The 25,091-nt window shown below is 37.9% G+C and overlaps 1 protein-coding gene across 11 annotated transcripts in view; it reads right to left on the bottom strand.

The window, feature by feature from the left end:
• The window catches only part of SLC8A1 (solute carrier family 8 member A1), a 363,003-nt gene that overhangs the window by 59,358 nt on the left and 278,554 nt on the right, over positions 1-25,091 (bottom strand). For 7 of the 11 annotated variants that reach the window (XM_033124683.1, XM_033124681.1, XM_033124682.1 and 4 more), the window contains exons 3-4: positions 3,946-4,052; positions 399-419 (exon numbers count right to left, since the gene is read on the bottom strand). In XM_033124683.1, the coding sequence (XP_032980574.1) occupies positions 399-419; positions 3,946-4,052 (128 nt within the window). Of the gene's footprint in view, positions 1-398; positions 420-3,300; positions 3,405-3,945; positions 4,053-25,091 lie in introns of all 11 variants that reach the window. The other 4 variants (XM_033124686.1, XM_033124685.1, XM_033124678.1 and 1 more) reach the window with 3 other exon arrangements.

Genomic DNA, 25,091 nt, shown 5'->3' with positions numbered 1-25,091 from the left:
CAATTTATTTAATTCACACTCTAAATAACAAATATCAGTGACATCAGACTTCCTGACAATCCATCCAAGATATAAAAACTTGCCAAATTATATTTATAATTAAGAAAAATATGAAAACATCCATTCATGGCTTAATCACTGATCATTCTTTTTAAGATTATGGGATTTAATGCACAGATTTAATTTTGTGCATATGTAAGAAATCACTGATTTTTAAAAAAGTTATACTAAACTAAAAATAGAATATAAATTATGTGACCTTAACAAAAATGCGGCCAATGATCCTAAACAACAATCTTGCTAGTAAATCAATAGAAATAAAAGTCAGAAAGCTACTTGACAGAAATGCAAAATAACCTAGAAAAATGGAAAGGAAATGCAAGAAATGAAATGCTTACCAAGCTCATTCAATAACAGGGCTGTGAAGGAAACAGACAAAGACAAACACAGAATAAGAGACCAGATGAATAATGAAAGTAAGAGGAATATCAGCAGAAAGAAATCCAGGCAGATCTAATTGCAGTGGTAGGGAGCCACTGCTAAAATATTGGTGCACCCCAAGGAATGTGGCATTGGAATATTTCCAAATAAACAATCCCAACACTAATTTCTGCAAATGTGTGTGATTGATTATATAGGTATATATTTCACTCTATATATTGTTTCTTTCTTTCTTTCTTTCTTTTTTTTTTTTTTTTTAAAGATTTTACTGGGGAAGGGGAACAGGACTTTATTGGGGAACAGTGTGTACTTCCAGGACTTTTTTTCCAAGTCAAGTTGTTGTCCTTTCAGTCTTAGTTGTGGAGGGTGCAGCTCAGCTCCAAGTCCAGTTGCCGTTCATAGTTGCAGGGGGCGCAGCCCACCATCCCTTGTGGGACTCAAGGAATTGAACTGGCAACCTTGTGGTTGAGAGTCTACTGGCCCATGTGGGAATCAAACCGGCAACCTTCGGAGTTAGGAGCATGGAGCGCCTGAGCCACCGGGCCGGCCCCTATATATTGTTTCTTGACATTTAATAAAACATTTCTACTATATATGTTTACGTATAGTGTATATATATATATATAGTTTACCAAATACAGTAGAAACATTTTGCCTAGTTAATCCTCAACTTTATTTGAGGGAGTCTTTTCATTAAATATTACCTAGGAGTTAGTTAATTCAACATATGGAAGTCTTAAATCATCTAGGATCTCAGGTAGTGTACCTTTCATTCAATGAAAGTAGATAAAACATCTTAGGAAATTTCATTTTGGCCTCCCTGCCTGCAAGGACATTTTGGCTCAAGGTAAAGTTCTCTCTTTGGAGGTTCTATCTGTGTGATATTTTGGGCACCAAAGAATGCTTATGTTCTTTAAATCCTGAAAACTTGAGTCCCAGGAATTAGCGTTTTATTCGTGTGTTCTTATCTATGACTTTTGCATTATAACTGGGCAACCAGAATGCTTCTTGTGGACCCATAAGTCCATGGAAACTGACAAGGCAAGGAGGAGGGCATACATAATATCAGGTTATGAACTTTAAACACAGACTGTACTGTAGCACTTCATTTTGGTGAAAGCTACCTGGCTGAATGTATCATGTAAATAAATTACTTCCAGAGGTGTAGCTGGGAATGTTACAATTAACTTTTCAGGCCCCCTTTAATGGTAGTGGTGCTAGAAGATACTTTCTACAACAAGTCAGTAATTTTATTTAGAGTGACAAGAATCCACTTGCCTGGTGTGAAACTGGGTAGTGTTATCAGGAAATTTTAATTTGCTTTTACATGAGGGCATATGTTATTAAAAAGACAAGTGAAAGAGCTATAGCCAAATGCTCTTCCTTTAGAAAAAAGACCATTCTTTGGAGGTCTTTGGAGGAATTCATTTAGAAATAAGTAACTTTTCCTGTATGTTAACGAGGCATTTTTAATCCCATCTTTGTAAGAAATCAGCATAGTTTTCTAAAGTGTCTTTTCCTCCTGCCTATTGCCTATGGAGCGTATTATATAGGCCATATTAAAATGGATCCCAAGCTCTTTTCTCCACCATTCAAAAGGCTCCTGTTACCATTTTGAACATGATTAAGTCATGAATATACACTTTTTTTTTCCTGATGGACTCTGAGGTCATTGAATTCTTACAAATGTGGGATTAAATTCCCCCAAATGTTGGATCTGTATAGGAATTAGTCCTATATATTTGATTTTTTTTCTCCTTACATAGGGACATTTCTTGCAAGGTGGTCCATCTAATCATCTGCTATCATCAATTCTTTGTATGCAATTAATAAGAGCTATTAATATGTCATATGCTCATTTTACATATATAATGAAATGAACAGGATTCTTTTTAAAATGGCCACTAATAAAGGGTAATTATAGGTAGCTCTTGTCATAATTCAGAATAAAAAATTAAAGCTGATATAAAATTACTGCTCTTATCAAATATAGACCACATAGAATAGATACAAAATTAAAGAGAGCAAAGAAATTCTCTTCTTTGTTCAAATATTTTCTAGAAATATAAGTGCAAATCAACCAAAAAAATCTAGTTATAAGGATATAGCTGTTTATTTTTTCTTTTTACTACACCTGTTAGAAATTTGTCATTTCTATAAGAAAAAGAGGATTTTGGAGCATAAGGCTGGATAGGCCTTAACCAAGGGCTAAATTCTTACAGAAGGACCATGTCCTTCCTACTAAAGAAAACTGATATGACTATAGTTTCATATACAGGGTCCTTTTTGAATGTCATATTTGATGATATGAAAAATATTATGCCCAAATGCACACTAAAATATTGATACCACTACCCTTTAAGAATCTTTGTTCTTAAAAACATTTTCTTTGAGAACTGGGTTCTCTGAAGAAGCCTAATTATTGAATTCTTTTGACATTTCCTATTAGTTGCCATTAGACTCAGCTACCACTACTATGAGGTTTTATGTAGTCTTTATTATTAACATTTAAGGGCAGATTTAATAGTTAGAACCAAATTTTAGAAGGATCCCTGAATAGTGAAAAACTAAACACATAAATCATTCTTTTATATCATCTCTTCTGAGTTACGGAAATCTCTTCCAAGCATTTATTAGATCTGGTTTCAATCAAGGTTAGTTGGTGTTTCCTGAAGAAAATGGGCATTACTTGGTGCACTTGTGAATCAGGGAAGGGAAATGAAATTGCTAAAGCTTCAAAGGAAATGAAGTATAGTACTTGGAAGCCGAGGAAGAGGAGAGAGCTAAGTGTGAGAGTAGGGAGACACGGAGAGAGAAGAGTACAATTTCTCGCTGGTATGTCTTTGTATACTCTCACACCTTTCATTCCTCTTCTTATCCATTTTGGTTCCTCAAGCACAAGGGAGAAACTGCACTCTTTCTCATATTCCTCACGGTCAAATATTCTAATGGTAATGATCTTCCTGTGGGAACACAAGACAAAGGCAAAACGAATGGTTGGAGTCACACGCTCATGCTAGGTGTTCACCAAGCTGAATGTCACTGTGATGTTATGGAGGGAGAGCTGACAACACATGGACCTCCGGCAGTATGTAAAAGGGCATTGTGGGTGCTCTCAGCTGCCCCCATTCCATTTTCTCTGTTAATTTATCACGTTCACAAATTCTTTCTTCTCCAATTAGCAGTCACGAGGCACCCCCACATTAGGAAGAGAAATTATAAAGTTGGCTTCATTTTGGCATAGCAAGCATCTGCAATGACTTTCCCAGAAATGGAGGATCGACTGCATTGAAAATGAATATCTCAAGCCTGTAATGTGCAGAATAGCCAAAATTGGCTCATGGAGCTACAGGCTGGGCCCACAGTGCCCCAGGTAAGATCTATGCCCTGTTACATAGGTGGAGGGATATGTGTATTGTAAGTCACGTTCTGAAGAGTGCAGGCATCCAGGGGTGGTACAGGCCAGCAGAAGCTGTTGGGCTCAGCCCTGGCAGCTCCCCCCACCTTTCTTCTCACTCATCTCCACCAGGCGGGGCTCTCCAATCTCAAGGAAGAAGGTCTTGTTTTTCTCATACTCCTCATCATCAATTACCTTGACTGATATTGTTTTGCTGAAACAGAGAAGAATAGAAATTGACGAACACAGGAAGGAACGTAGGTGAGAACAAGAAGAGAAGGAACATAAAGAGGAAAGCAAGGTTAACGAGCTGCACTTCTCAACAAACAGCAATTGAGAAGCTTCTTGCGCTGTGAGTTTCTCCTCCAAGAATGAGTATTGGATAGGTCTGAAAGATCGGAGAGACAGGTAACCCAACGCACAGCTCCCCTGCCCAGGGCCACAGAGTTATTTCAGGCAAAATATAGCACTCAGTACTAACAGGTTTATCATCATTATGAGAAGGAAAATCTGAAGAATATAGACCACAATAATGAGAAAAGAAAACTGTAGTTATTTACTAAATGCCATAACAGGATTGTCTGAACTGTGCCCTAGAATTCATTTCTTTAGAACAAATCAATAAATCACATCAAAATATGAACAGAGGTTATCTCTGAGTGTTAGGCTTATGGGTTAGTTTTTAGTCTTCATTGTGCTTTACTGTATTTCCAAACATAATATTTTTATCCATAAGATTTTATTAACATAATAAATACATAAGAGCATCACAAAAGAAAATACAAAATTTTTTATCTTATGCCATCCAATGTCCTAGAATTAAACTCATAGTCAGGTTAGTCACTTTCCCTCCTAGATCACATGGGAAAGTTGTTCATGTTTTGTCTTTCTAAAGATGGAAGCTGAAGGCTCCCAACAGCTGTCTTGAAAAGTGGGGGGTTGAGGAGTCATGATGTTATGGTTATTTTCATCCCTCCCAAAGTTATAGTTTCAACTTTGACAAAATAACACCATTTACCCTACTTTCTAATTCCACCGACACACCAAGACATTTCGTTCAGAATTGCTCCTGTAATCTATCCTTTAGCATTATTTGCCTTATGGTCTTCTGGCTGTGAGTGACTGATGGACAAGTAGGACAAATGCAAATATTATGCAGATCTCAACTTCTCATAAACTTTGATGACTCTGAAAAAAGTCTAATGTTACCTTCTAATTAATAAGGTCTTAATTGCTTCATGTATTACAACTCAGAGCCCTCTCAACACTTGTTTGTCCTTGAAAATATTTGTTTTCAGTAACATTGGCCAAGAACATTTCTGACTGAAGTTTTTGAAACGAGTTTATATAGACACATAGTTTTAATGGCATGAACATTATTTAGCTTTGGTGGAATTTTCTAGGTCTTTCTGGAAGGAAACTGGTTTGTAATTTAAAAAAATTATTGTTGATCCAAGCTATCATGTTTCATTTAGACCTATGTATAACAAAGAGGATCAGTCTTCTTTTCTAGCATGAAGGAGACTACAGGTAGAAGTTGCTTTTAATTCTATGAATTTTCCAGCCCCTGACGCTAAATGCTTTTGTCCTGCTTTCTTGGGTTAGCATTGTAGAAGTGAGACCAAATGAGTGGTTCTGGTCTTTTGGAGTCCGGTAACCTCCTCTCTGCGCCTCAGCTACCGACATTCGTGCATGATGCCCATATCCCAGTTTCTCACTAGTAAGGAGTTAGAGCTCATGGTAGTGCCTTCCCTGTCTCACTCCTGTCCTCAGAGACTGAAATACTAAGGCTAGAAGAGCAGCTGTAAATGACTAAAGCAATAATGATCTTTTTTAGAGTAGTTAGATATTTACCAACAATGTGACAAAGTCCAACTACATGGATAGAGTAAAGAGTTCCTGTCTAACTTCTGGAACAATTTTCTGGGATTCCTCTAGACAAAAAAGTCAGCCTTCCTTGACTAAACCAAAATACTGAATCATTCCTCACTATCCAAAAAATACCAAATATTAGAGAAAGCACAAGAAGATGTCAGATATGATGACAGGTATGCTTTTTTGTTGAAGAACTGAATTTGATGTGATAAGGGGGATCAAATTTACTGTCCAAAAAACTGCCAAACGTCTATTCTCTTTGTCACCAAACTTATGCATTTTAGGTATTAATTTCTATCTTACTGCCTTGTAATCATAAACTATGGTTGTAATGTCTACTAAAGCAATCAACATCATAAGACCACGTGTGGGAACATATTGATGGGTGTCAGAAGAGCCATGCGACTGTCCTCTGGACCTGATGACCCAATGTTCATTATCAGGGCACTGCATGGCACAGTACAATAAACTGCGGATCATGTTGCAGTGCTCTTGCTTATGTTACTTAAAATCATTTGATTTATCTTTCTCCATCTTGCATTCCCATCCGCCTCTCAATGCATATTTTAGTAGATTGGAGAAATAAAGAAAGCACAGTGCAGATGGTTGGAGTAGCCTTACTTAACAGGGAGAGTGTTTGTTTAGGCAAGGCTACTGGTTTCATGCTGAAAGGGCAACATGGTCCCTTATTCACAGATAAATAGAAACAACCAAACCACATGTTGTTTCTTATCCTTGATGCATTTAATCCTCTGTTGCTATAACAGTTTTATTTTCTACACTCTGAGTGGCTGATGAGTATGAGAAATATAGCGTCCTACACAGTTTGTATAATAAAATAAACACTTAAAATTTATCATAAGAGTTAATATGACAAAGAATTGTGAGCCTAGTGAATAGTGAAACTATTCACTAGGCTCACAATCCTTTGAAAATATTTCAATATTTGATAACTGTGACACTGGAAAATCAAAGATGAAGGAAAAGAAAACAGTACCTCTGTGGGTGCCTGGCAAAGACACCTAAAATAGATTGGATTTGCATAATGGCATATCATTTCAAAATCATTAGAAATACAATCAATAGTGCCCCTGACAGGAGGAGACATTAAATTTTATATTGATTTTGCTCCACTTGCACAGTAAAGCTATTAATAGGAAACGATGATTGAAGGGCATTTCAATCAATTTAAAGAGGCAGGATGAAGTCAATCCTTATGAATTGCCCTCTGGATCAAGAGAGGCAAAAATGAGGAGGGAGTGGTAATGCTCACCTTTTGCTTCAGAACAGAACTATTTCTACCCGTAGCAAAAGCAGCAAAGGTAAAGTTAAATCATGTAAATTTTAAAGGAGCATATCCGTCGGAGGTCTTCTGCTCACTTTCCAGAACCTAATGCATGAAAGAGACTGTCACCACTTCTTCCATCACAGGGCATGTTACATGAGGTGGGGTTGATTTGGTGAAGGCTCCAGTTTTCAATTGGCGGAAGCATGCCTCTGTTCCTTGCAGTTCTGCAGTAGAAATAGAATCTCAAGGACTAAAGGGACCTTAAAGGTCCTCCAGTTTGTCCCCATTGTCACACCAGTCCCATATTCACTGTCCCAAGGACTCCTCTCTGAGAACATAGCTTCATGTTGGCTGTTCTTTCGTTCTGTTTACCAGTGGGAAGCAGTCAGATAGCTGTTGTTATTTCTTTAAATTGAAAGGTTAACCAAAACAAGACTAGAACAGTTAGATGGACACAGCCCTTCATCCAACTACAACCCTTGCACTATTATTATACTGATAAGAAACAAATAGAAAATCTGATGTCATACAATTTTCAACTGCCAGAGTCACTATGAAGAAGGTATGGACTTCTCACTTGATTTTTTTACATCTCTCTAAAGTTGAACAGTGTACTATAAAAACTATGTTTTCTGGAAACTAGCAAGTCAGTTACAAATCTTATGTTTACATTAAGTAATTTCTCTGTATGGCCAATTTTTTTATGGAAATACATATGGTTCCATTTCTAGAATATTAAAAAAAAACATTTGGTTAAGAAAAGATCAATTTATTTAATAGAAACATACAGGTCATTCCTTTTGATTTTTGCAGTGCCTTTCCTTTGATGATAGTAAACCAACATCTACACTTTACTTCTCAGACTCTTATCTGATGGGTCTCAAAGGACCTGAACACCTTCAAACATTCTAACAAGGAGTTCTTATTCAGGTGGTGACTCAGGCAGATGGTGAGAAAGGAAAGAAAGCAATGGCTTTATTAGTGAGAGCTAACGAAGAAAATCTCTTCCAAATATATTCTCGTTTCTCACCATTAAGCCAAAGTCATATCAGTCTCTTTTTCAATTTCAGCTTCAATTTGCCCTTCTGTGGTTTCTTTTCCCCAAGACTGCCCTTGATGTTTAGAGAAGTGAGAAAAAGACAAGTTGGAGAATTAAGGTGAAGAGAATCTTTCTAAATCTTCATGTAAAAGATTTTAGTGAGGATTTCACATATTTTGATACTACAGTAGCCCTTTTAAATTTTATTTTGTTTTTTAAATAAAATCTAACCTCTCTTTAGGCATACTCCGAGGTCAGTGGAATGACAGGCACTTTGCATTTCTTAGCTTATCTTCATAACACCTCTAGAAATAACTTCTACTACTTACAGCTGACAGAGGAAACAATGACTCAGAGAAGTTAAGTAACTTCCAAGATCCGCAAAGTGAGACTCCTGTGACTGGCTCCAGAGACCAATAACTTTCAGTTATGTGACCCACAAGGTCCCTTTTCATGCAGCTGTGTAGTATTTTTATGACCACTTACAAGGATCTGGATCACTATTTTTAAATTAACATAGAGGTTTTTTGTTCTATCTTTATGTTAAAAAAGACTGCCGACATGGGCAATGATAGATTATCCATTCTATTTCTAAAGGAACGCAGCACGTATTGTATTTGATGATGGCTGCCTTAAAAAAGTTAACTCCTTGAGGAGATAAACGACCTGTTAGGATTCATTGAAAAGTGCGATGAGCCTGTGGAGGCTCACCAACTTGGAGGACTTCGAGCAGCCGACCATCAGCCTGGACCTCACAGGGGGCTTGTCAGAATTCCAGAATCTCAAGGCCCACCCTGGACCCACCAAATCAGATCGGCACTTTAACAATTCCCAGATGACACCTATACAAGTTAAAGTTTGAGAAATGCTTACCTACAGAGGACAGTGGGTTCTTCTGTTAAGTCAGATAATGAATTAAGAGGCTGCTAATAGTTGGGCTTATGTTTTAGAACTGTTTGCATATTAGAATCATGTGTGGAGCTTTGAAAACCTTAAATGCCCGGGCTGGGCCCACTCCAGATCAGTGAAATTAAATTTTCTGGTCGTGGGACCCCGACCTACATATAGTTTTTAAAAATATTTTCAGGTGGTTCTAATATGCAGCCAGAGAACTGGCTAATGGAGAATCAGAATGTATGGCCTGATGTTTAAAAGAATGTGTGTCATGCAGGGTGTCAGGCGGGGTCTCTGGTCCCACTCCCCACACAAGAACGCAGGACATGGTGAGGCCAAACAGGAACACCCACGGAGCCATAGGTAGGGGAGTCACACCACTATACTCTCACTGGCGGCTGGGATGGAGACACAGGAACCAGGAGCCACACAATTCTCAACCCTCACTGTGCCGCTTGCAGACTCAGCCACCATCTTCTTGCTAGCTCCCCCTTTTTTCTGCTAGCCTAGCCACGGCAGTTATATTAGTGCCCAATGGCTCACTGGTTACAGCTGACGGCCAACTAGCCACAGCTGCTGGCCATTTGATCACAGTCGATGGCCATTTACTACCTGAGCCAGCACCTTTCTATGTGAGGCCGAGAGCCTGGAAACTGCTTTTTGGGGCTCTGTCCCCACAATGTGTTAAATAAAGAAAAGGCCGAATGTGAGGAAATCAGGGTCAAAACTAAATTTTAGATTTAATTAGCAATCTAAGTTGAAACATTGGAGAAATGTTTTGCTTTGTCCTTACCCAGTGGGTCCTTCTGGATTCTTCTCTGGATTATCTAGAGTACTGAGCAGTTGTTTTCTCCTTTTAGGAGATGCTGGTTTCTACAGTCAACTTTAATAGTATAGGTGAGAAAACACCTTTAGCATTCTGGCAGCAGAGTTTACACTCATGCAGAATGAGTTCCTTCTTAACAAAGTGAAAGGAACCCTGGTGATAAGTTTTTAGACAACAGACATTCTATTTGGAGAGTAAAAGCTAAGGGTTTCCATTGCCACACAAGACACGAGTGCCTCATATTCCCACTCTGAGAGAGCTTCTGAGCCATGACAGTGAAAGGCCACGTCCATGGAACTGGAAACTTTTCACATGTATGCCGCCACACTCAGACTCAAGAAAGAAGTGACCCAGGACTGACCACATATGAAGGAAAAAACACCTGGCAACTTCTCTGACCACTAGAATGATGTTATTAGGTAAGACAAGTTTGAAATTTAATCCTCACTATATCTGATGTGAACAGCTTCAGGACAAACTCCTATTACTCAAAAAGACACCGAGACCAACTTCAAAATGGGCAAAGACTCTGAATAGACACTTCTCCAAGGTCAATAAGTACATGACAAGATGCTCAACGTCGTTAGTCATCAGGGAAATGCTAACCCAAACCACAATGAGATACGAATCCATACCCACAAGGATGGCTATAATAAAAAAGACAGATAATAACAAGTGATGTAGAGAGTGTAGAGGAATTGGAACTCTCTTAACTGCTAATGGGAATGGAAGATGGTGCAGCTTTGGAAAAGTCTCGCAGTTCCTCAAAAGGTTGAAAAGAGAGTTTCATTGACCCAGCCATTCTACTTTGAGGTACGTACCTAAGAGATTTAAAAACAATGTCCACACAAAAATGTGTACATGAATGCTCATAGCAGCAACATTCATAATAGCCCCAAAGTGAAAACAACCTAAATGTCCATCAACGCTGATGAATAGATAAAGTGTGATGTATCTATACAGTGGACTATTACTCAGCAATAAATAGAAATGAGATTGTGATACATGCCTATTGAAGGGCGGCATAATATGCTACCCCAAGATATGCCACTTCAGTATATTTATTATTTTGAGCTGTAGGCACTTGAAAAACAGCAAATTCAGGGAGAGGCTTTCTCTAAATTCCCCTTATCTGCCTAAAGACAGACCCTCCAGAAGGAACTCAGTTGTCCTAAGTTCCCTTCCGGGGAGTTTCGTCAGCCAGGGAAGACTGACTCTCACAGGAGAGGAGACTAGAAGTGAACATCAGAGGCAGACAGATGTCACAAACTACCATCCTTCCCATCAGTTCTTCTAAGGACCCATGCCTCTTTCCCAGAAATCACTTCCTCTCCCCTATAAGGCCACATTCCCCATTCCTTTCTCTACTAAGGTGATATTTAAGCCTACGTATGTATGTTTAAACCACCTCAGAGAAGAACACATTATTTTCCCTCAGTATCTTCCATGTACACGTGAAGTATACATGTTAACTTGTTTTTCTCTTATTAATCTGTGTTTTATTACATGGCCTCAGCCAAGAACTCTGAAGGGTAGAGGAAAAATTATTTTTCATCTCCTACACGATGACAAGGATGGATCTTGAAAACATTATGCTAAATTAAAGAAGCCAGACACAAAAGTTCACGCATTATATGATTCCATTTATATGAAAAGTCCAGAATAGGCAAATCTATAGAGTCAGAAAGTAGATCAGTGGTTGCCTAGGGCTGGGAGTTGGAGAGAAAGTGGGGGGTGACTGCTAATGGGTATGGAATTTTATTTTCGGGTGATAAAAATGTCCTAAAATTGATTGTAGTGATGGTTGCACAGTTCTGAGAATATACTAAAACCCACTGAATTGCATATTTTAAATGGATGAATGCTATGGCATGTGAATTATATGTTAATAAAGCTGCTATTTGAAAAAACACACCAAAAACTAGCTTAGGATAAATCCTGGCCTTTAGAAAAAGCTGTTTGAGTGAGAAAAGGTTTTGAGAATGTTTAGGGTTTTCAATAAGGAGTTTCAAATTTTACTGGTATATAGGTTATGTATTACAGAATTGTACACCTGAAACCAATGTGACTTTACTAACAATTATCACCCTGATAAACTTTAATTAAAAAAAATTGCTGGTAATGCCAGACAGAAAACGGGGGTTCTGGATGCCATGAGACAGTGAAAAACCACTGACATCAAAGCTAAGTGCCACTGGTGTGTCTGTCAGGTTCACTGCCGCTCAGTCAATCCTCTTTCTCAGTTTCCCTCAGAGTGTTCTTTGCCTCCTCCTGGATCAAGGGCTATTGATGTTGTGCTTTGACACGCTAAGCATTTCTGGCGGCTGTCACCTCAGGCCTGGCTTCCTTGACTGGTTTCTTTTCCCCAAAGTATAAAGCATTATAAAAATGTCAGAAGCAGGACTTCCTTCATGGAATTTATTTAAAAAGGAAAGGATTATAATCATAGGTTATGCCTGATGCCCTTGCAAAGTCTCTTTACATCACCTTAAGCATTATTCAGCACTTTTGTTGGTACTGATTTGTCTCCACCTACAACAAAAGATAGGCTTGTTATGAGTTGCCTTTGTTATCACTTGGTTTAAATTCGTGGTCCATTTTAAGTATTTATTTTTCTTCAAAAATTGATTTGGTGAGTTGCTTGGTGATTTGGAGTTAGGAAAAGAAAGGGGCAGTCAGTGAAGACCCATGCATATATTCCTGTCACTTTCCATAGGTGACCCAAATCAATTCCACTATCTATCATTCCAAATAGGTAAGACAGGCTGTTATTCATATTATTTCTAATATTTTTACATCATTTTTAGATTATTGGTGAGAAACTTTGGGCATGGGTTGGCTTGGGAATTTGTTCAAGCTTCCATGTTAAGATGGTCACAGAAGAGGGACTAGATCGTGACTTAAATATGTTGTTTCCTGTGTTGAAATGTTACGAGCACCAAACTAGGACTCAGATTACCCGAGTTTATATCTTGGCTCTGTGACTTTCTAGCTGAGGTATTTGGTCCAGTTCTGGCATCTTTCTGAACATCAATGTTATCTACCAAATGGGAGTAATAAAACTCACTTCACAGTATAGTGATGACCAAATAATAGGTGTCATCATTCATCAACTGTGAATAATAAAACTTCACAGATTGTTGCAAAGATCAAATGACATAATGCATGTAAAATAATTTTGCAAAGGACTATAAAATATTAGGAACATTTGTGATTATTAGTTGAAAAGGAGTCGTTTACTTTGCAGCTCTTATTTGCTTCTTCACCTGGGCAGTTGGCAGATGGTGGAGGTAAGGGGGTCAGGAAATATTTGATGGAGTAACGAGCGATACCCTCAAAATCTCTCTCACAAGTAGCTTGGATCACATCTAATATAATTGAGTATTCAGATATAGCACCCTAAAATCAATGAAGCAAGGGGTACAAGAGCTACTGTTTAGCTTCGCAGTCCCAGCTCTGCCAGGTCCCCTCTCATCACATTAGTTAGACACACACTGGGGACTGAACTCATACTTTTCCTGGCGCTTCTGCTATGTATGGAGCAGAGCCTGACAAGCAGGGGTGGTGCTATTCTGGAATTTAAATAAATTCCAAAGATGAGAGTTGCTGAAGTAGCTAAACCAAAGTCATTCTCCAGGAGGCCCTATGATCTGTTAACTGTTCTCTTTGCATTATCACGCGGTACCTGAAATCATTGCTTCAAGCAGGGTAAGGGGCAGGAACATCTTAAAATCCTGCTGCTCTCTGGGGAAACCAGGAGAGTTTTACAGAGCACTGGACTAGGGGTTTTCCAATAAAAACTTGCCCTCTTTTATTTTCCTCTGCTTATTTTTGATTTGGAATTCATTTTTTTTTCCAAATGCAAAATAGAAACAAATGTAATTTATTTTTTTTTGGTCTCTCTTTTTAGAAATCAATTGTCAGCTTTAGTCTCAAAAGAAAAACCTGTGAACTATCTTCTATCCTAGAAGACATGTTGATTGACCAGTTGAAAGAAACACTGCATGGATCCTAGAGTTACTGTTCCAACAAATAATATGCTGGGAATTCTAGTATCTCCCAAGGAAGGTTCTAGCTTATTATGGCAGGCTAATGTGAAAAGTACATGAGTAAAGTTTACTAAGAGAAAATGATATGGATGTATTAAAAAGTGGACTTAATTTTGTGGTAAAATTTATACCTTACAACATTGTGTTACTCCTCTGCAGTCAATAAACTTTAGTCATAAGGAGGGGAAAGTAATAATGATCCTGGGTTTGTTACCTAAATGTGCATGCTGAGACAATTTGTCAGTTTAGTGAAAAATCAAGTGGATCAAGCATTGAGTACCATGTTGAAATACGTCAGAATAGAACTTGGTCTAGATTTTTTAAAATTGTTGAATAACATTAGCATGTGCAAGTTCCATGACAGAGGCACTTTTAGCAAAATGATGCAAGACTCTCATCTTAAAACTGATTCCTTAACTTATTAGGACTACATATGCATATTTGTCTATAATTTGAGATCTTCACTGTACTCCTTTAAGGGAGTGAAAAAGGTCAACTTCTCTAGAAAACTTGTTTTAACGTTTTCCTCAAAGTTAAGGGTAATGTTAAGAGTACTCTGTGGCATCGAGCATCTTTTCTATAAACGGAACATATCTTGGTTCAGTTTTAGAAATTTGTTGAGTCCTTAATTTGTCACTGTGCATTATAAGAACTTGGAATTAAGTGAAAGTGATGCTGTTGAATTTCAAAGAAACTGTTTGCTTCCTTTCCTTTTCAAAAGCTCTCTTCATCTTGAACATTTTAAACATTCCTGGGCTTGTCATTAGACTCTCTCCAGAGATTATTTCTACTTTTGGTCTTTCCTCCTTTGTTTGAAGTGAATAGTTTCTCTGGAAACCAATGGAAAGATTTCACTTCTAGAATGTTATAGGACAGCAGATAGAATATGCTGAAAGCATCTCTATCTGAAAGAGGCCAACTTAAAAACTAGAACACCAAGAAATAAAGCAGGCCTGTCTTAAGATTTTAAATTCATATTCTCTCTCTTTGTTTCCTTTCTTCCCTCCCTTTCTCCATAGCCATAATATTCAATGGTAAATCAATCTCTCTCTGAATGGTTCGTATAAAATATCCTAAAAGACAGAATGCCAGATACTTTCTTGAACATAGCTAAAATAAATCAATAACTAGTGAATTGATGGTGATTTTTATATTTTACATTTTGATTCCATGTCTAATATTTTACTGCTATTTTACTTTAAATTAAGCAATCAATTCTTATGTTTTCATAATATATATTCTATAAGTATGTTTGGATTTTAGTCTTGTATTTCACAATAGAGGCCAATAGTTTACAAAAAAGTAAATAACAAATAATAACATTTCTTGGGATATAAGGTTGGAAAGGCAGGTTGGGCTTAGGTTTGTTTATCCTGAAGGTGTCATATAAGAAGCTCTCCAGGAAGTCTATTAAGCTATTCCAGTGTTAATTTATTTCTATAAATTACATACTTAATAAGGTTAATGAGGTCTCTGTGACCATGACCATGGATCTGGGTGGTTCCATGATATTGGTGGAGTAAAATGACCTCCCGAAATGCTTTTTTTTTTCTTTAAATTTATTGGGGTGACAATTGTTAGTAAAATTACATAGATTTCAGGTGTACAATTCTGTATTACATCATCTATAAATCCATTGTGTGTTCACCACCCAGAGTCAGTTCTCCTTCCATCACCATATATTTGACCCCCTTACCCTCATCTCCCATCCCCCACCGAAATGCTTTTAATGAAGGGAACGCAGGTTGCAAAATTCTTGCTCTGCCACTTACTGTTAGCATCTGTGTGAGTCACTTAATCTTTCTAAGGCTCAAGCTCCTGCTCTGCAAAGCAGGTATCATAATGGTACTTATCTCACTTGACTGCTGCAAATAGTAACTATGGTAATACATATAAAATGCTTAACACAGAGCCTGGCATATATTAAGCACTAAATGAATATTAGCTATTCTACTATGACCACGAGCAATAATGTGTCAAGTTAAGAACTGGAATTCTTGGAACTGAACTGTCTGTAACTCATGTGAGTGAATTAATCTATGCCTTAGATTTCCTCATCTGTAAAAAAGGAATAATTACATCTTATCATAAAGTTGTTGTGGGGATTATATGGGAAAACAGCACAGGACCTGGCACATAGTAAGCACTCAGTAAGTGATGGTTATCATAATTATTGTTACAGAAAGCAAGGAGAAGAGAGACTAGGAATGAAAGAATTGCAGTAAAGCTAATTTACTGATATCAAGGGGTAGATTAGTAGAAATCAATAATATAGACATTTTTTAATCAAATTTTCAGAGTATACCTTTAGCTTTTGCTTTCCCTGATAACCTAGACAAAATTTGATTCTGAACACACTTCTGTCCTTTTTCATGTGAAATATCATAAGTTAGAAGAATGAACAATAGATTTGTTAGCAAGCTTATATTTCACGGGATCTTTTTCACTAAATACAATTAAAATAAGTTGCTTTCAGATAATTTGTTTTTTTTCTTAAATTGTTCTTCCTGCTTATTAAAGTGATACCTTTTCAATGTTGTGAATTTGACAAATGCAGAAATGAAGAAAAATAAATAAAAATCACCCATCAGACCGCCACCAGAGATCGTCATTTAACATTTAAAAATATTTGCTTTCGAGGTGGCTGGTTAGCTCAGTGGTTGGAGCGCAGTGCTCATAACACCAAGGTCACCTGTTCGATTCCCACATGGACCAGTGAGCTGCGCCCTCCACAACTAGATTGAAAACAATGACTTGACCAGAGGTGAGCTGCACCCCCCACTACTAGACTGAAAAACAACGACTTGACATGGAGCTGACGTTTCCTGGAAAAACACACTGTTCCCCAATATTCCCCCCCCCAAAAAAAATATTTGCTTTCAGCTTTCAAAATACATAATTGCATAATTTAGACACTTTTTGTGTGTGTGTGTCTGTGTGTGTGTGTGTATAAATAAAATTTGGGGTCATGAACATTTTCATTATTGTCTGTCATGGTGATAGATGCTTTAAAAATTAAATGGCCCACGCATGGAAACATGGACTTCCTTAGTAAGGATGGCTGCATAGAATCGTGACCTGGCAAGTCTTTGATGTGAAAAGCATCTACAGAAACACTAAATCAAAACAAATCCATACTCTTATTTGTATCCCAAGTCTTCTGGGCATTCTATGGAGCAATTTTCCATCTTTGCATTTTTTTCCTTCCTTCTTCGACTAGTCATTGTTTGCCCTTACCAACTACTAGATTAGAAACGTGATGATTTATTTGTACTGAGATGAGAATAGTCAACAATTGCATAATATATTTTATTTTACTTGAAAATATACTTTCAATTTTAAAGGGACTCCATTTTCTTAATTAAGAGGGAGTAATTACGGGACGCTGCGGCTTTGCAGTCATGTGGCAAGACTGTAAGTGCTCCGAGTAGTGTGTCTCTATATGGTGAAATACTTCTTGAGCATCTAAGCATGAACAGGTAAAAATTACAACGGATATAAACTGTGAATCAAAAATTATTACCCGTGAAATTCAAGGGCCTCAATATACCCCCTGCTTTCTACTGCTGTTTTCCAGTCTCTGCAAACATAGTGATTCTCTGACTGTGGACTCTCGCTGAACTTTCTAGTGCAGCACTTATTTGGATGTTTAAATCTTTTCCAGGTATTCCACTTGGTTTAAAACCACACCGAACGATTATCATTTTGGAGCTCATATTCTTAGCAGAAGAGACCCAAGGCACTTTATAGGTAATCATCACAGGAGAAAATCAGCAAGAAGACGATTTAGCTTCTTATTGATACCAGCAATTTAAAGCTTCAAATCAAAATGAACCAAACCCAGAATGGAGTTTATTGGCTTGGAACTGAAAAGATATTTTGCATTTTTTTTCCCTTTTTGTGTTTCTTGTTTGTAATGAAAGTTTCCCCCAGAACCAGAAGTTATGAAACCAGAACAAGTTTACGGAATGCAAATAAATGACACTGTTTAACAAAACTGAACCACTAGTCCAAACAGAGTGAGAAAATACTTGATGAACAATACTTGGATTAATTACAGGGCTTCTGATGAGCTGCATTTAAACTGTACATTGATTGTAGGGGAAAATCTGTAAGTAGGCTTTAAAAAAATTTTATTGTTTCTCTTATTATGGATTGTATATAGTTCCCAGTTAGTGCTCAAAAAGCAAATCCTCACCATTATGTCAGCTTTTGACCTAGATGTGACCTTCTTAAAGGGGAAAGGCTTTTTAATTTAATTTGTTTTTAGAATTTGTGCTATTTTACAAATTCTCTAGAAAGTCTGTACTTTTGTTCAGAGAATCTTGTAGGTAGAGGGGGCATGTGAGATCTAGATGTGCATTTGCAATACAGATTTATAGCTTTTAGTTGTAAATATATTTATATATAAATATAGATTTTAGCAGTACGACCTTGGTGAAGTCACTTTCTTCCTCTCAAATGTAAATTGAGAACTCCTTGGGGTTGACATGAAAAATCAATGAAATAATGTAGAAGAAAAACTTTTCACACTTTAAGCATTTTCAAATATAAGGTGCTTTTATTATTATTATCTACTTTAAACTTCTCATTTTGCAACTACGCAAAATTTAGATCTCTGATTCCAACAATTGTTCTGTTAAGACTTCCTCTAAAATATGTATAGTGTATTAATATTAATATTACAGTATTCATTTTTGAAAATAAAAGTTTACTGTGTGAACAGGAAGGTAGTAATATCTGACACCAATCCATGGATCTTCTTTCAGAGTTGTTTTTTATGTTTATATAACTAAAACTTAGAAATTATAGCAGTAGATACAATTGACTGATGGAACATGAACTGATACTTTATTAAATATTTATTATGATACTGTCCTATTGGGTTTTAACATTTCTATTAACTTTAATCATGTAGAATTGGATTTAACTTAATTATAACATACGGTTCATTTAATAAAATGGAGTCATAAGGGAGAAATTAGAGTGCATCTCAAGGACAGATCTTTGTATCCTGAATAAATCCTACTAATTCAAGTAGAAGATATTTTTTAGCTTTTTTGAACTATTTAGACCAGGAAACCCTTAAAAGGTTATTTATGGAATTTCCCCTTTATATTAACTTGCCGTCTTGGTCTAACATTCATAGGTTCTGAAAGTTCTATTGAGTTATCTTTGAGTTTCTAGAACAATCAAAATCCTCTTTATAGTTTTAGCTAAATTTCTTTCATGAAGTCAGATACCCTGATGTAGACATTCAAAGGTTAGTGAGACTGGTGGTGGAATTGAAGAGAATCCATAAAAACAGTCTGGGTCTTCAGAGCCCCAATAACGTAGCCTCTTTTGGCAAAGCCACCTATACTGAACTATGTCATCAAGGGCCAGGACACCAGCAGGTACTTCCTGTGCATTCCCCACGACAACGAGCTTGGCGCCATTACATAGTATTTGCTTAATAGGCATTTATGAACGACACAGCTATTCTCGTAGTCACAGTTTGTACTTGAGTTTCTGCTGAACCACCAGGGTCTCTTAGACTTCTCTGTAAAAATTAGCCCACATATTTTTTTTTCAGATGAAAAGGTAGGTTTCTGAGTGTAGATTTGGCGATGAGCATGAGCAGAATGAACATTGCGTAGGTCATTCCAGCTCAGGACTTGGACCTTATTCGGAAGGGCCAAACGAGCTTCTCAGGACCCTTCAGATTCCTACAGCATGTTATGTTGCCCAGACATCCCACATATCTTCTACCAAGTATCTAACTATGTGTCAGGCCCACATCCAGTGTCAGGGATAAAAAAAGGAACATGCACTCACAGCTTAAAGGGGTGACAGATATGTAAACCAAAGGTTACCTACTTCCATATGTGCTAAATGTAAGTATGGGCCCTGTGCTGTGGGAGCTCACATGGTGGGGAACTTCACAAAGGGGAGGAATAATTGGGCTGGGTCTTGAAGAAAATAATAGAGTTTTGTCAGGCAGAAATGCACTGAAGGCTCAAAGACCAAAAAAAAAAAAAAAAAAAAAAAAAAGCAAAAAGCAAAATCCAAACTGGACTGGGTTTGGATAACAGAAAAATGAAAATAACAGCGACATGCAAAGGCTGTTTAAGAAGATATGTTTAAGAAGTGTCAATTTCAGTCTCGCTTGTGTATGGTGAGAATGTATGTGGAGGAAGGTTGATGGGAGATGAGTGAAGAAAAAGAGCTTGGGGTCAGGAGAAATGCTACTAAGTTGTGTGGGCACAATTTTGTAATAAAGAGCCTATGGGCCTTTTTGATTACGGCCTGCCATGATCAATTTTGACCTTTAGGACAATCACTCTAACTCTGGAATAAAGCTTGTATTTTAGAAGAATAAAAAGAAAGTGAAGGAGAGGGCCAGGGAAGCAGCCAGGGAGAAACTGCTATCTCCTGGAGTGGTAGAGCCTAATATCCCTGCCAGAATATGCAGTCAGGGGCCCCTCGAGCATCACGTTTTGAGAAAGTGTTTGGCCACCAGCCTCCAGGCTAGATCTGTCAAAACTGAAGAAATGCGAGAAATTGCTTTAATGCTCCAATTTTTCTGCAACTTCTCCTTCCTGAAAACTTGTCTGTGGGTTAGAAAAAACAAATTGAAATTGCATGAAATGCCCTCCCTGAGTGCCTCCTTTCTCCTGCAACTGTCAATTTCTTATAGCAAGATGGAGGCAGTAAAAAACAAATTCTGCTGGAGAAAACATCATCAGATCTTAAAACTGACCTGATTTGCATGAACAGAAAATCAGTTATCTACCATCAGTTCAGGTCCGAGTACATATTTCATTTTATTTTGATCATCTGTGAGTGGTTTTGGCAAGCTTTATGACAAAATGATATCTAGATGTTTATATTAAGTTTTTAAATGAAAGTATCAAAAACTGAGGTCACATGTTAGTAAATTACATGGACAATTGCTATCACATTACATTATCTCCTATAGTATCGGCAGAAGGATTGGTGAGAGAATCATAAAGAATGATGTAATGAAATGGAAATTTACAAGTTGGGATGTAGGAAATAGTAAAAATAGTATCATTCATTCTCCTGATACAGTGAGCAGTTACTAAGAAAATAGATTCTTAGGTTACACAGCAGGCAGTGTACGTGTGGGGAGAGGCAGGGAGGGAGGGGGAGAGAGAGAGAGAGAGAGAGAGAGAGAGAGAGAGAAAATAAAGTGTCTTGTGTTGTATGATGAGAAATAGTACTTTGCTACGGGAAGCAAATGAGATGTAAAAAGATCGAAGGCATGAATAAAATGGCATCTGCTCCTTGCTCTTCTTTATGTTAGGCAGATCGGAGCTGTGAGAGGTTGAAGGCAAAAGAAATAACAAGGGTTCAGTAGCAGCAGTTTGTGTAATATCTGAGGGCCAGGCGTGATTCATCATGGAATGAAACAGACTGGAAGAGAACAAGACTGGAACTCTCTTTGCCCACTGGACTAGAGCAGGGGGTTGGAAATGAGGGAGGCTGTAAAAGACACCAGAGGTGTGGGAGGGCCATTCCAAAGCAGAAAAACACAGTACCCATAAAGTATGGAAATATGTGATAGATGGAAACCAAGTAAACCACCGGGTGGGATGGGCAAACAAGTGTGGAGCTGAATGACGTGGACTGGGGAATAAAGCAACACCAAGCGGCCCCAGGACTGCACACAGCGTAGTGTAGCAGAATCCTGCTTTCACCTGAGAGGCTCCAATCCTCAAAGGGCAGTGATTACAAGAAGGATGTGCCTTCATTTAGGATGAACTGAAGTCCTGAAATCAAAATAGGAAGACAGAAACCAGATACAAAATCACAACTGACTTTCAGAGAGATTCCAGAAATCTAGCAGTTTTTGTTTTTTTTCCCTCCGAGTGCCTGAAAGAATATGTAGGATGCATAGAAATCCCACAGTGTTGGATAAATGACTGATTGGACTATTACAACTGGAGGAGAGTGCAGAATCTGCTGATTAACAAGGGCAGTGTGATGCTGAGGCCAAAAGAGCTAGGCTCTGAAATTCTTCCTACTTAAAATCAGGGTGGAACGGAGGCTGAGAAAGCTGGTTGGGATCAGTCTGGAGTTGTGAAGAACCAGAGAAAAGGGATAAAGCTGAGAAAGAATCTGGAGGAAAAAACTGCAGCCATCACTTGCCTTTTCCTTGGATTCTTTCTACCTGCTTCCTCCCAAATCTTTTCTGTGTATTTATCTTTGTTTATGATTATCTACAACTATTAGCTATTTAAGTCAATAGTGTTTTCAAGGGTCTAAGCCTGGGAGAGAGCAAACATAATAGACAGAGAAAGGCACACATCAAGGCATAGGTACAGGATGGCCGAGAAATTGCCTGGTCCTTGGAGCTTAGGGTAGGATGTCCTTTAACTTCAAGAGAAAGGCTCTAACATGTCAAAATCAGAAGACCCCTGATTGTAGAGAAAAACAGAGGTCATAGTTTGTGCCAAGGGGAAACAATTAGAAATAAAGCCAAAGAGCTGATTTGTATAGTGACTTGAATGGAGGAAGGGGAAGATTTTGAGGTGGTAATGGTGGTGGTGGTGGTGGTGCACTCAAAGAGTTTTAACACAAAAGAGAAAGTGAATGAGCTGGCATATCGCAGGGGGCAGTCAGAGTGAATGGTGACTTACCACAGGAAGTGACTTGAGAAAACTTAAGCAAGGATTAAGACTCAATAAATGAATTCCTAGTGAAAACAGGACTTGTGGCATTTTGAGAAATCAGATTCTGAATCTGTGAGGTATGTTATGGAAGGAACATAATATTAGACTGTGGATCCTCAGACCCAGCTGACCACCAGATTTTCCTACAGAGCTTTAAAAACAAACATAAGGATTCCCTGTCCTTACTATAGAATCAGAATTTCTGGATATGTAAGTGAGGGGTAAGTGGGAGGAATCTATACTGTTAAAAAAAGCACCCCTAATAATTCTACAGCAATGACCCACCAATTGGCATTAGAAAAATATTTTACTAAACCTGCTCCTACCTCCGGGTTAAGGGGACTAGCAGCAAATATCATTAACAAAGGAGCCTTAAAAAAACCCATCTTTCATATTTGTCTCACTTCCTACATTAATCAGCTCATGAAATTTAACCCTTTCCATAACATTTTCTTAGATTGATCAGATATTATATTGTCTATTGTTCAAGGTAAAAGCAAAAGGTGGTTGTTTATGACCTTGGTGGATTCTGCCCACTATAATGTAGCAGGTGAATTTTCCATCAAATCTACTCTCAGTACATTGATTAGTGGTAAAAATCCATTTATTATCTCATAGAATTACTAAATCTGTAAAGCATTCTGCAGAGGGGGTATTCTTTATGGCAGATCAATTTGTTCTCTAACGTGAATAACTGTCCATTAGAAAATCTCATAGAAACACTCCTGGACGTACTGCATACATCTGTGGCTACAAATAAAAGGAAGTTTTAACATTTATCATGGTGGAATTGGATCAGGTTTGTCCGGAACTACTCCACACAAAATCATTTGCCCAGGTTCCCAATTGGGGGCCAGAAGAAGTAATTTTGCGTGCATTTCAGTAGTGATATCTTTCCTGCTAAACGTAGCATTTACCGAGGGATCCACTTTTCATGCATATGGGCGGGCAACTGCACTATTTGCTCTGAGCCCAGAGACACTGGCAGAAGTGATAGCTGGTGCCTCGAGATGGAGCTATAATTTTATGGTGCAGTGTCTAAGGCTGGAAAAGGAACTAGTAGACCATGAATGCCAAAATCATCATAAAGAAAAATGTTCCTTAGGAAGTACTTGCCAATTTCCGGGCAATCAATTATTCCCTAACCTACACACTGACTTTTATGAATAAAACAGCCCAGGAAATGCATGTAATTAAGCAGAAAGTTATGATAAAATGAGTTGCTTTCCCACTTTAGCAAGAGTCCTCTCTTTCATACCCTCCTCTGCCTTGTACCCTCGCTCTGGTGAGCATGCACTTGGGTTCACTTCTATTTCCCAAACTCTTTTATAAACAAGGATTGCAAAAAAACTGAGTGTTCTTAGAATGAGAGAGAACGGAGTATTTGCAGTGAAACTGATTGTCTCCAAGACTCTTTCCTGTTGGGAAATTTTCTCATCTGGCTACATTTTCTTTTGCCACCCCTGTGGAACCAAGAGAGTGGTGTGTGTTATCTATGAGGTTCAAGATTGGATATGTTGCCCACTTCCAGGAGAGAACAACTGCCCAGGATGCTTCTTAGAGGTGGCTTTTGTGCAGGGAAAGCCTGCACAAAAGTGCCTGCCTCTTGCATCTTTAGTTTTCTCAGTTGTCTATAGTGCCAAACTGAATATAGGTCAGAAGGACCGCCACGGGTGTCTGTCAGAACTGGCCAGATGGGGAGCAGGAGAGGACCGTAAGATTTAGGTCAGCTCCAAACTTCCAGGAGGACTTGCCAACTCTGGTCAGACATTTAGACAGAAGGAAATATGGGCGATCTTTGAGACTGTTTCTCTGTGAAAATATAAGGTGAGATTATGAGAATATACCTAAAATTTATTTCTACCTTAAATAATTGAAAAAGTCATTTGTGTATACATTAACTTCTCAAAGAATTTGTGATAGTTTAAATGAAAGCTATAGGTACAATGGAGCCAAGTAGATATAGGTAAAACGTAGGAATTAAAAACGAAGGTGGAGTCAGTGGTAGGGAAGATAACGGTAGTGAAAAAAACCTCTTCACTTGGAAAAAAACTGTGTTGGAAATGCAGCATTCTAAATGCACAGGCTTAATTAACTGGACATTCTTTACCAACCAGAGATCTTACTTGTATTTCCTTATCCTAGAAAGAGGGTATATAAATATCGACATTATATATTTAAGCATTATTTATTAATGTTGGATCACTGGTTTGCTTAGGGTGGAGCTTGGAGCCCAGGGCTGTGTGCTCCCCTGAAGTAGCATTCCTCTACCCCAACACATGATATCCATCATGATCAGACTACAGAGAATAGACCACCATAAGGGTCATAAGTAGAGTCTGTCTGTACTATATGTACTATATCACAGGTAAATGCTGGCAGCCAACGGGATTTATTTTCTAGGGGATGCATATTACTCCAGAATAAAGATTAGACAAGAAAGGAAGGCTTTAATGATTACGCAAAATTGTTTGAGGTGCAAATTCTTCTTTGTATTTCCTTGACACTATGAATTAGGATTCTGGAGCAAGCAGAGCAAATTCTCCTATGCTACCTGACAATAAACTAGGTCCTCAAAATGCCTCTCCTCGTTTAGAAAAACAC

This window comes from Rhinolophus ferrumequinum, chromosome 13 (assembly GCF_004115265.2).
Source record: "Rhinolophus ferrumequinum isolate MPI-CBG mRhiFer1 chromosome 13, mRhiFer1_v1.p, whole genome shotgun sequence".
Taxonomy (NCBI): Eukaryota; Metazoa; Chordata; class Mammalia; order Chiroptera; family Rhinolophidae; genus Rhinolophus; species Rhinolophus ferrumequinum.
The sequence above is the reverse complement of the archived record's forward strand: the minus strand, read 5'-3'. Positions and strand labels throughout refer to the sequence as shown.